Source organism: Oryzias melastigma, linkage group LG22, assembly GCF_002922805.2.
Source record: "Oryzias melastigma strain HK-1 linkage group LG22, ASM292280v2, whole genome shotgun sequence".
NCBI classification, from domain to species: domain Eukaryota; kingdom Metazoa; phylum Chordata; class Actinopteri; order Beloniformes; family Adrianichthyidae; genus Oryzias; species Oryzias melastigma.
In genome coordinates this window covers 24,116,983-24,130,093 of record NC_050533.1, presented here as the reverse complement: position 1 = coordinate 24,130,093, position 13,111 = coordinate 24,116,983, and the positions used below count along the sequence as shown (strand labels likewise).

The 13,111-nt window shown below is 40.0% G+C and overlaps 1 protein-coding gene across 1 annotated transcript in view; it reads right to left on the bottom strand.

Annotated features, from left to right (window-relative positions):
* The window catches only part of LOC112153949 (potassium voltage-gated channel subfamily H member 5), a 40,899-nt gene that overhangs the window by 2,992 nt on the left and 24,796 nt on the right, over positions 1-13,111 (bottom strand). The window contains exon 5 of the mRNA XM_036210006.1: positions 9,672-9,868. Within this exon, the coding sequence (XP_036065899.1) occupies positions 9,672-9,868 (197 nt within the window). The remainder of the gene's footprint in view (positions 1-9,671; positions 9,869-13,111) is intronic.

The following is a 13,111-nucleotide window of genomic DNA, read 5'->3' as shown; positions in this document are numbered from 1 at the left end:
CAGCCTCTGCAGCTGCCTGGAGGCATAACGGAAAGAGTTACACCTTTAATTACATTTACTCTGACAGGAAAGAAAGAACTCATCCATGTAAAGTAACCAGAAAGTTTGTGGATGAGAAAATGAAGTCTCTTCAGTCATACTTTTAAAGGTCTTTCATGAAGGACGGCAGAAGAAAAAGCATCTACATTATTTATGCTCTAAAGGCCTACGAACAGGTACAGAGAGAATGAAGTCTGGAGTGTTAGAGAAGGATGTTGGAGATGTGAAAAATGGGAAATCTTAATGGGGTACACAAGTGTCAAATTGTGGAACACTCAGTAGAATGTTCACACTGATTTGTTCTACAGCCATGCTGCAGGCTACAGATTGTTTCAAACTTTTATACATCGAATACGTGTAAGTAAGAGGGTGAGGTAGATATGATGCAGACGTGTTGGACGGATTTTTAACTCTTTCAAACCCTGTACACTCAGCAAGGACCCCATTATGGATGTTCAGCCTGATTATTAGGGCTCATTTACATTGGTCCATCTGTTGTGTAGCTTCTGTGCTGCATTGGGTTGACACAAAAACATATAATGTTCATTAATCAATCGGAATGCTTATTCACATTTCTGATGCCATTTCTCCTGCATGGAGAAATGGCATCAGCTCAAATATTTCCTGATAATCGCAGAGGATACTTATCATCCAGAGCAGGTGTTTACTGTGTATGAAACTGGAAAATTCTGGATAGAGAAGACCTCTGCATTAACTGATGAAGGAGGAAAGATAGTTTTTAATGCACAGAGAGACAGTGACAGCTCATGTTTTATTTAAAAAAAACACTTTATGCTGAGCAATACTCCAATGTTCTTCATTAATGTTTACAAAGCACGATCAGAAGTGTTTTTGATGAGTATGGATCGGTAACGGACATTCTTCAGCCGTGGGGGTGGAGGGTGAGACGGGGTTGAGAGACTTCTCCGTATTTGCGGCGGTCTCACGCGTGGAAAGTTTCTTTGAGTCCCCACAAGCGCACATGAGCAAAATGTCGTGCTCGCAACCAGAATCTCAGTGAGTGACTGACCAGCTCACGCACGCAGATGTAAAGAGTTTCTCGCGCTCGAGCACTTTTTCTGCTCTTTTTCTGCTCCTGCGAGCCCGTAGGAGCAGAAAGCGCTCTCAGGGGTCTGAATTTTCCACGAAGAATGTTTGAAACGTGCGTGGAGATGTCTTAGTTCTGCGATGAGTTTTGACATAAAAAAAGCCATAGGACATGACCATGAGATAATGCATGTTAACACGTTGGTTAAAGAGATCTGTGACAACTGCTTGATAAGAGATGGCAGAATAAACAACTCTTCCAGAAGCCAGGATGGAGGCGGGACAGACTGGAGAACCAATGGAGACGAATCAAGTTGACAAATCAACTTAACAAAATAACTTTCAATATTTTACTCTTCATAAAAATATATTTTGTTGAAATTATACAAGTTAGAAATGAGCGAAAGATAATATAACAATATATTATTATAACAATAAAATAAAAGGATCTGGGGGGCCAAATTCGGCCCCCAGGCCTTGACTTTGACACGTGCTCCAAGCATTGGGAGTATTTTTAAAAAAGAATTTAAATGTAGTAAGTAAACAGGATACATTGTTGAAAACCAATATCACTGTACAATTTGAATATTTTAAACTAAGTACTAAGCTACTAAGAACCATGCCAGTTCTTCTGAACAGAATTCCGACTCAGCAGTTTGTTGGTTTCGGCTTTTTGAGTCTTAGAAATCTTCAAAGGTTCAGAAGAATCTGTTTGTTGTTTTAAATTTCAGCCCAATTTCAATTGAAAGTGAATTTCAGCACTAAAGGAGCTGCGACGGCAGCCTGGCAGCGCGTTCAGGGGCTGCCAGCATGAGCCTTTAAATATGCAGGAGCCCCGCAGAAGAGAGGGCTGGGGGCTTGTCCGGGCTTCACAGAGATGCAGATCAGAACAAGAAATGTCTTCATGCTCATGTTAGTCGTTTTGCTGAAGGGGAGGCATTAAATAGAAAACTGCTCAATGAAGATGAAAAAAATGATTGTATGGTGTTTAAGTGAAAGCTTTATTGTTCTTTGGACGGCGACACAATAATGTTCAATTACAGGAAGTTAGAGATTGAAACGAAGGGAAAATAAGCACTAAAGCTGTTATTGTTGTTTGGAAACAGCCAAGTAGTAGAGGGAAGATGAAGAAAAAAATGAGGGAAAAGAAGCATTAAGAAAAGTGAAACTCAGAAGGGGAGCAAAGGGAGAATCGACAGGAGATGAATCACTGCACTCTGGCAATTTAAAAAAATGACACCCGAAGAAAGAGAAGCAAAGATTCGAGAAACAGAAAGAAGTGCGAAAAGTATAAAATAAACTCACAGCTCCTGTGTGATTTATTATTTACACTTGCTGGACTGTACATTGACTCAGTCAATTAATTAGACATGAAAACATATTGGCTATAGAGTAAGGCTGGCTGCATATGGATTCAGTCCAGATGGATCCATGCCTCTTATGCTTTTCATGCATCAACATTTTCTCCTCCAGAAAACACGCCCTCTACTTCAGAGTCCCTGCAGACGATGGTGCCAATCCCAGGGGAACACCAGTTTCTGGAACGTTTGGAGCATCTATTGTTTTTCAGAGGAAGTTACCGTCATCTGCAGCAAACTTTAGCGACTCATGCCTCAGTGACCGATGAGTGGATTTGTTTGCTGATTTAGGACGATGAAGAATAGAATGATAAAAAGCATGGGATAATAAAATGGGAGGGAGGCGGAGCATCAGGAATCAAGTCGTTTTACTTCTAAAACTCACAAAAAGTAACAAATATTTAATAAATAATTAGTTTTTAAGTGTACCAAATGTAATATATGATCATATATATGGATATAGTTCACTTTTAAAAGCTTAATTAAATCATGGTATGGCCCCTTTAAGGTTTAAGTTGATTTATTCTGAATAATATTCATGCTTTTTTATTATTTATAATTATGTTAACAAGTTACAATTTTAAAGATATAAAAATGGACGTTCTGCTAGCTTTTTGAACTATTATGGCATTTACTAAGACTTTTTTCTGCTATTTTAGAGTTTAGCTAATATTTCAGCTACATGCAGGCTGTTTTGGCTAATTTGGGCTTTTTTTGGTTTTTGTTTTTCTGCTATTTTGAAGTCTAGAAATATTTCCGCTACATGCTAGCTGTTTTGGGTAGTTGCGGCTTTTTTAAAAAAAGTGTTTTAGGCTGTTTTGGAGTTAGGCTAATATGTACAGGCTAGCTGTTTTGGCTAATTTAGGCTATTTTGAAGATTATTTTTAGGTAGACCACTAACCACTATTTTTTTAGCTACATGCTAGCTGTTTTGGCTAACCTCATTTTTTTGTTTTAGTTTTTAGGCTAATTTGGCATTTAGCTAATATTTTAGCTGGCTATCAGTTTCAGGGATTTCAGCTATCAACTTTTTAGGACAGCTTCATCATTTTTAGCTATTATTTTCAGCATCTTCAGCTATCAAATTCAGCTTATAGCATTCATATTCATATATCTAGTTCATAATTATCTAAAAGTTACGGTTTTAAAGTTTTAAAATGTAGTTTTAGAGTGCTCAACAAATCTTTATCCTGTTCGGAACGCGACCTAAGGTGTGTTTTGGATTTTGGGTCCTTGTGTGATTGGGTTTGACACTCCTGCATTAGAAGAACATGCAAACTCCACACAGACAGTACCCAGCTGGGATTTGAACCTTGAAAACTGTGAGACGGGAATGCTAACCCCTACACCAATGTTCGTCTAAAAGCATTAATCACCTTCCAATACAAGTAACACGTCCACAGAGTCTATCTGTGTAATGCCCCCCACCCTCAAAACCCACACATTCAGAGGTGAAAATGTGTTAGGTTTTCCTCTGGACTCCAGAAATTCATTATTTACGGCATGAGGAGGAATAAAAGATGAGACTGTAGGCATGGATGATTTCCTCTGGCTGCACGGCTCCCTGGCGCTCCTGCAGACTTCCCTCCACCAAAAAAACCAACAGTCACCTACAGGCACACACAGAGCTCACATGCACCGCCAACAAACACAAAACCAAGTCTCCCTTAAAAGAAGTGGATCTGCACAGGGAGTGACTGCTGCTCTCCTCAGCGGGGACGCACTGCTGCTCAGGCACACACTGTTCATTATTAAACATCTTCAGACTTTAAAATAACGCTTGACTTCAATGGAAGTCGTCCACCAAAGACTTGTCTACACATGAATGTGGAAACAGAATAGACATGTTTGTTTTTGAGGCCCAGATGACCTTCATTAAAACGACCTTAGAAACATGGTCATCATGAAATCTCTAAACCATCTCAGCTTCAGAGCAGACCAAGTATCAAAGGGACAGTCCGGGTTTTGGTGTCTCTAAAGCAGACATGTGGAGAGGTGGAACCACGCATCCTGTCACCTGCAGGGATCCAACCCTCCATTTGTTTGAACAGATCCTGGTAGACATGTTCAAACTCACCAGCTGAATATCTTTATTATTTGAGTCTGATTGAAGAGAAATCTATTCTATGAAGCGTGAGAAAGTTTCCTCCACTCCTCTGTGACGTTGTCTGTGCTCTGAGTGCAAAGTCTGTTTGGAAGAATTGTTTCAAAAGTTACAGATGATGGTGATGGGCAGAATCATGAAGACCCCAAGAAGGAAATCTGGAAAAACCTGGAAAAAATCTGGTCTGATCAGCTTATTTAGGAGTGTAAATAAACTGTAGGTGCTTGTTTGTGTTTTATTTTCTCCTTTGTCATTTTGTTATTATATTACTGTAGTTCATGTGAAACTGTGGAGCTCATACAGAACATGATAGACAAGATTTGCTTCAACCCTAGAACACTTTCGCTATAAAAAGTTCCACCATCACTTTTGCCGTGTAATTTTTACCTGATATAAAATACCCAACAAAGAGTATTTCTCACAAAAAATAGTTCAAAATATAATAGCACATGATAAGTTAGAGTCATTATTTTTTATTTTTAACTGTGGTTTATGTAACAAAATGGAAAATAAATACATAGGAGGATCCTAAAAACAGGCTTGAAAATGGCTGAAAAATTAAGAAGAAAATAATCCTACAAAAATAAATAATGATACTGGAGACTTGGGCTTTGGTCCACACATTCCTGGGGCATGTGAGACTTTACTCAGGGACCATGACAGCTTATTGAAATTAATGTGAATCTCCTAGCGATACTACTCTGGGGTTACAGGGGAAACAAACTTGAACAGGATCAACACTTCAATCCATGGAAGTCAATCGGTCCAGAGAATAAACAGAGAACTTGAGGCCTTCATGTCTCTGAAAACACTAATACAGAACAGGACAGGAGATGCAGACAGGTGGGAGTGAGTCCACTCTGAGCCTTAGAACCCTGCACTCTTACAGGGAGGTCGCTCATGAGTGCATGTGGGTTTTCTGGGCCCGTGTAGGGTTGTAGAGCAGAGCGGTGGCATCTTAAGGGGAGTGCAGGCGTGTCTTGTAATTCCCTTGAGGCTCATGCGACCACGTCAAGGAACCAGTGGCGCCTCCAGAAATTTTCATTGGAGTGGCCATGGGGGGGGCACTTTAAATCCTGGGGTGGCACACCGAAACCATGAGTTATATTTTCATATAAATTAATTCTAAGTTCGCGGATACTCCGTGGTCCATACGGATCAATAGCCACGGTTTGGGCCGCACGTGTACCGCTGATCACTCCCTCTCCTCCTACCCCGTTGCGTTCCTCACACGCACATTATTAAAATCAATTCTGTCCACACCGAATGCAATAGGCGTCAAATTCATGTACTGTACATCGCCTTTGTTTTAAGTTGCTTCTTGGCACAGAAGCGTGTGGGAGGAGCTTCCGTCAAAAACTTTTCTGAAGCTCATCATAGAGAATGCAGATACTGAGAGATTGAGTTTAAGGGGAAGGCAGTACGGCAAGCCAAAAGGATCAAACATAACTTGGAAAAGCGGGCATGACAGTGTCTCACCTGCATATGTACCACGGAAAATAATAACTATTTGAAATACTAAGATATTCCCACAGTTAGTTTCAATACTGCAATTAATACCAAAAAATAATGAAAGTTTAATTTTAACTTTTTCCTTTAAGATTTAATTTGAACATTTTGGGGGGGNNGTAAAGGGACAGAGACTTGCAGAATTCTTTCTTTTGTTATTATCTTGTTGTGTTGCAGCTTTGAACACTAAAACACACACAGCTGCAGTCTGATTTTCACAATCAGTTGTGAGTGAGGTCTGAAGACTCTTCACTCACAAGGATTTATGACAACTGAACAGCAGCGCACAAAGCCAGCAGTCCTTCACGTCCACTACAACCACTCTTGACTGTAAGTAAACGGGATAGCGGCTGAACAAGAAAAGAGGTTTGTAAATGTGCTGGGATTTGGCCTGCAGCTCATCGCTTCCTCAGCCAGATAGCTCACGGTCACAGTCTACATTTTTATTTTTAGCTCAGACAGTTGGAGCCAAGCCTGCAGCAAACAGCGCTTCAGCCATCTTCTGTGGGATCCACTGTGGAGGAGCGACGCGGGTAACAAGACCTGAAAGGTCATCCAGAAAGTTGTGACATTAACAGATTTACACAGCTGAGTTCTGGGTATTCTGACCTAAGAAAAAACCCACCACCAGCTTCATTTTCATGAAAAATAGAGCACACGAAGACTTCACACTAATCAGCTCTTTTACTTTCATCAGGACTAAAAACATGAAGGCTGGAGTGAAACTCTCCTTTCCCCTTCGTCTGAGGAGTTTTTCTTCTTTTCATTTTCAAGTTATTACATCTTTTTTTATCTTGATCTGATTTTTTTTTTAGGCAAAAAACTAAATTCTCTCACAAATATTCACTACATTTTCAATTTTGTCCTGAAGCGCACAGCTCATCATTTGTGATAAAGGGTTTTTTAGATTTGAGCAGCTGTTGATGTTTGGTGGAGTGAGGAGACGACGTGCAGATGACTGTGCTGCAGTGTTCCTCGCACTCGTGGATAACCGGACTGAGCTCCAGCAGGTCTTTTGTGATGCTAAAGTAATCCAAGTAGATACTGGTTTCATGCAAATGTGTATCTATAGGTATCAAAGGCTTAAATGATGCCCAGATTACATCAATGATTTGTGTCTGGACTGCCTAGAAACAGCAGAAACTTCCTCCTCAGAGGTGACTGATCAGACAGTTGTTCCATCAAATGCTGCAGCCACATGGTGGAAGGGTTCTGCTGTGGGAGGATTAGCTGTTTGCAGATGATGTGCTCCTGGTTTCTCCAGGCTGTTTATTGAACACTCTAAAACTACATTTTAAAACTTTAAAACTGTAGCTTTTTAACATAATTATGAACTAGATATATAGCATTACCTGCGATAATACTAGTGTGAAAATGCTGAAGCTGATAGCCAGCTAAGATATTAGTTTAAAGCTAAATTAGCCTAAAAACAAACAAACAAAAATCCTCAGAACAGCTAGCATGTAGCTGAAATATTAGCAAAGTTTTCTTCATAAGTTACCCCAGGTTTTCTTTCGTAAACAGGTTCCTATAGAGATAGAAGTGGAGGCATCTTCACAGAGTCACTTAAGGTGGTTTGGAAGTATGTCACTCAGCGTTTTTACACTGAGGTGTGAAGACTACATCCAACCAGGAAGAGGCCGTGCAGCAGATCCGTGAAACTCTGGAGCAGGGAGGTCTGACATCCTCACTGAGACTGCCAACCTCCCAAACTAAAGTCTTCCATAAAGGATGAATGGATTGCATCAATGATGAACCTGCTGATGGTTTAATTTCTCCTCACTGCCCCGGTCCAATTAGAAGAATCTCTGCTGGAGCTGGAGGGAGGGCAGTCAAAAAAAGATCTGCAGATGATTCTGCTGCCATCTGGATTGTGTTTAATGTGAAACAAACAGACAGCAAACTTCTATCATCTCTCTCTCAGCACACAACAACTTCAGAGTTAACAAGGTTAAGAAGGTTGACCAAAGCCTGGAGAAGAGCAGAAGCTAACAGATCTATTGAACAGCTAAAGAGATGAGAAACAGCAGCTCAGAGAGTCACACTGACCCAAAAACACTCCTCCCAGTCTATCCACATCCCAGAATCCCTCAGTAATCTCTGAGGCTAAGATGAAGACATGAGGGAGACTAATATTCTTTAAACTATCTCTGCTGAGTCCAGTGAGGAGCGTTCATGAATGTTTGTGCTCAGGTGTGGAGTTAAGACGTTTAGGCTGTTTGAGTCGCCTTAAGGTCCCTCTGGCACAGCTGAGCAGAATAATACAGCAACATTCCAGACATTAAGCTTTATTATTGTGAGGCGGCACACTGAAGGACTGAACTCTTGTGACTAAATCAGAGCAATGAGGCACAAACTCCATCCTCTGCACTAACACGAACAAGCTTTTAGGCGCAGAGCCTGAAAATGAAGAAGTTGCAGCGGATTGAAGAATGAGAGTGAACCTCAGAGAAAAGAGAGAGAGCTGGGGGGGGTCATTATTGCAGGAGTGACAGAATGAGTTAGGCTGATACACATTCTGCTCTCCTCAGTCCCACGAGCCCTGCTTCAGTTCTGCCACAGAGTCTTCATCTTCATTTCCATGGCCGAACACCACGAGGTGTAGCGGAGAGGAGCTTTCATTCTGCAGATGTGTCTGCTAGCAGCTGCATCTGCAAACAAATTCATCTGAAAGCATCTGGGTGTCCAAGCAGATGCGTCTGCAAGTAAATGAATCTGCTAGCAGATCCGTCTGGAAGCAGATGTGTCTGCAAACTGATCTGTCTGAAAGCAGCTGTGTCTGCAAACACCTGAATCTGGTAGCAAATCCGTCTGCAAGTACATGCGACTGCAAGCACTTGAATCTGCAGATAAATCCATCTGGAAGCAGATGCGACTGCAAAGACCTGAATCTGCAGAGAGATCCGTCTGCAAGGAAATGTGACTACAAGTAAATGCGTCTGCAAACACCTGAACTTGCAGGCAGATCCGACTGCAATCACCTGAATTTCTCTTTAGACCCGAGTTAAACACTATTAACTACTTTAGTAATTGGTAATATACGCCAAAATGTGATGTCAACGCCAGATCTTAAGAGGTTAAATGAAGCTGAGTGAGTGACTGTATCTGGGCCGACAGGTAACACTTGAACATCTGAGATGCTTCTGACCTCTCTTGTGCACATCTGCACACAGCTGCTTCCATTACCACAAAAGCTGCTGAAGAGCGAAATCTCAGAGAACCAGCAACAGCATCAGAGACGAGAAAGCTTCACAGTTTATGGAAAAAAAATCCCTCCAAACTTGGGCTGTTTTTATGAAGGGTGCTTTTTTCTTCATGAGTCGTGTTTACAAACCCTCATCACGAAAGACATCCTGAAAACACGAAAAAACAAAAAGCTGAACTTTGAGACAATAATTAACACAAACTAGGTCAAACTGACTCTTCTCTCTGAGCCGTGATCATCAGAGGAAAACTTCCTCCTTAAAAAAAGAGACTGATTTGAAGAGTTTAGGAGGTGGGATAGAGATGGAGCAGCAACAGAAAGAAAGGGGAAAAGTTCTGTCAGTTTGTACCAGAAGGATCGTGGACCTGCAGCCCAAACCTCAGCCCGCCGTGTCGTCTGCAGACCTTACCCGCTTGCGGAGGTTGCAGGTGAGGACCAGGTTTCGGGAGAAGGAGTTGGCGAAAGCCGTGTAAAACTCCAGGACTTTGAGCAAGGCTTCTCTCTTGATGACGTGGAGGTCGCAGTACGTCAGCGCTCGCACGTTGGCACAGGCGTGGGCCAGAGTGGTTTCTTTCCAGAAGACATCTCCAAACACGTCGCCTTTACCTGAAGACCCGCAGACGGGAGACACAGGCAGAAATCACACATCAGCTAAGAGGGCAGCTGTTCCACCTGTCCCATAAACTGACAGCTCATCGACTCAGGTAATATTTGTACTGGTGGTAGGGAGACACAGACTCACACAGGAAGTAGTCATTTCTAAAATAAATGGGAACAGATCAGAGGATGGAAACAGTTTACCTGTCATACATGTAGAAAATATTCACACTATAGTCATTCTCCTGCTCATTTTTCAGCACGTTAAAAACTCAATCACACTTTCAACAATCTTAGTATCAAAACGTTCAGCTCGTTCAGGACATTACCGCTTGTACTTTTGGTATTTATAGACTTGATAGTTTTTGAAATATTGAGCAAAATATGTCCCATAGAAACTGAAGGAGAAATTGCTTAAATCTTTCACAAACTTTGAAACTTGTGAACTTCTGCATTTTAGGTAACCCTTCCGCTCTCTTTGGGTCCAGATGACTCCAACCACGTGTGATTCCTTCCATGACAAATGTGGACAAAGGTGGACATGATTTTATGCCTGCCATGGACATTAGTGAAACTCAAAAATCAATGATAAAAAAAAAGTTCAGCGCACTGTCTTATGATGACCCCACTTTTAATGTAAACAAGCTAAGGAGAGCAGAAGGGCTAGAGACACAATTAAAACTTTAAAATGTTCAGCAACCACTGGGTTTTTAGGCAAATTTGGCATTTAGCTTTTATTTTAGCATTATGCGAACTGTTTTTAGAAAAAACTTTGATGTTTCCAAATTATTAGGCAAATTTTGAGTCTAACATTATAACAATGCTAGCTGTTTTTGGTTGATTTAGACATATTTCCTTTTTTTTAGCATTATGCTAGCTGTTTTTGACTAATTTAGACATGTTAGGTTTTTTGGGGGTAATTTGGAGTTAAAAAAAATTCTGAGTGAACATATTTTATAACATATTATATAACATTATTTTATAACATGGAAATAGTCACTTTCATATTTTTGTCAACAGATTCCCATTAATTTGATAACATTTTTTGTCTTTATTTTCCTGAAGATCGGATTGCAGATTACAACAGTAATAATTTTTATATTAACGTCAGACACGCTGGAATTGTCTGACTTTTGATCTGTTTACAAGGATTATGTGAGCACGAAATTTAGGAAACTTTTAACTGGTGAGAAAAGACCTTCTGCAGCTCCACGTCTCAAAGCTAAAGCTAATGCTAGTGTTAGCATTAGCATCAGCACAGATTAAAAGAATAAAATCATATTTACCTTCATAATCAAACAAGCAGCATTCAGTGAATTACTTATAACCTTCGTCTAACTTTAACCGGGTTGTCAGAGAGAAATAATCCACGACTGATTTAATATCATCCAGAGGAATTTGGGGAAACAGCTGAGCTGCTGTTCTGACTGCAGACAGGATTACTGACATTTGTATTCTGATTTGTGAATGATCTAAGAGGAGGAAACCAATACAACCAGGTGGGACATTTCTAAAATAAATATTGTACAAATTGTGATTACAATTGTTTAGGTTACCTTTTATTATTTACCTAAATCTGCTTTAAACAGCGCTCAGCTGTCAGCTTTGACGTTCTAAATCACAAGCGACTCTGCACATGACCGGCGATGTGACATCAGGTGAAAATGGTCTATTGTTGTAATCAAGTTCTTCTCTGAATTTGGGATTGTACAGTTGGTTGTACAGCTGACAGATGCGTCAAGCTTTTTGAAAAGAAAAAATAACCTGAGACAGTTTTAAAAACGTAACGTTTATCCAAAAAAGCTCATTAATTGTCAGATTATCGTGTTAATCACAATTAATTAATTACAGACATTTTAGTGGTTGTTTTTTTTAATCGCGTTAATGTCCTTTTTGCGTGGGCTGCTTACTTCCGTGTTCTGAACACCTGGAGGAGCATTTAATCCGCTCATACTGCGGTCATTTAACAAAATATAAATATTAAATAAATTATTAGAACTTCAGTCCTCTTATGAAGTGTTTTTTTTATTTACAAAGACTGACTGTTTAACACGCGATGATGATTGTGATGAAAAGTAAAAAAATCATCATTATTTCAGAGGGAAAGTTCACCTCTTATTTCTTGTTTTTGTCCAGATAATGAAGCAAAAGTTAATTTAAAAAGTCTAAATAGTTGAATTCCTCTGCGTGTTTCATTCCTTCTTTCTTAGATCATCTTTTCTATTTCTTTTCTGCGTCATCTCAGTCTATAAAATGATCATATTCACCCACACAGGTTAAGTTAGGCTAAATCACTCATGTGTTTTCTACTGTCTTGCTGTTGTGATAAACGGTGGAATAATGAATAGAAACATTTGAATGATTCTGTTGAATATCCTCTGCATTGCTCACAAAAGTGTTCCTACTGTTTTTTGAGGTGGTGAATTAGAGCTCTCTGGATCTTAGGTTTTTTTTTTTTTTTGTCATATCTTAAAGTTTCAAAACAATAACTCCCTCAGTGGTGTCAGTGTAAAGGTTAGAAGTTGTTTATAATTGTAAAAAAAACTTAATAAAGTCATCTTTTTAGTTTGATTTTGATCTTTACTGCACCATGATGTCACAAACTTCAATAAAATACCTCAAAATGAAGCTTTTAACAGCAATTATTGGGTTAAAAATCATTGCGATTAAAATCTATGAATTAGATTTATTAATTACATTTCACAATTATTAATCGCACAAAAAAGTAATTGTGTGACAGCACTAATCAAAAGTAAGAAAAATGTCTGAATGTGGTGTTGTTACTCTGCTTCAGAAACATTTTCATCGTCGGTGTGAGTCAGCAAGGCTGAACGAAAATGAGAAACAATTGTAAGAGAAGCTGCTGACGGCGCCACCCACCTGACTGAAGGGGCGGACCTACTGTCAGAGGTTATTTTTTAAATCCTGTTTCTGGGGGTTGGTGCCTTCAGTTCCATCTTTTCGTTTGTGTATTTCTGTGTTTTATGATTTGTCTTCTGTCGTGTTTTTGACACAATAACTGTGCGTTTTGGCTCCACGGTGTCCATGTTTGTGTGTTTTTACTGTTTTTACTCAGCTCTGGAGCATGAAGGAACAGAAGCGTGTTGTTAACGGCGGGGGCTTTGCGTGTTTTTGTCGCGTTTCCAGGATTCGTGATGAATGTTGGAACGGCAGAGTTCCTGAAGGGATTTATCCATGAGACCATGTCACATCTGTGAAAGAATGAATACAGCGGTGGTGTCTGCATTCATC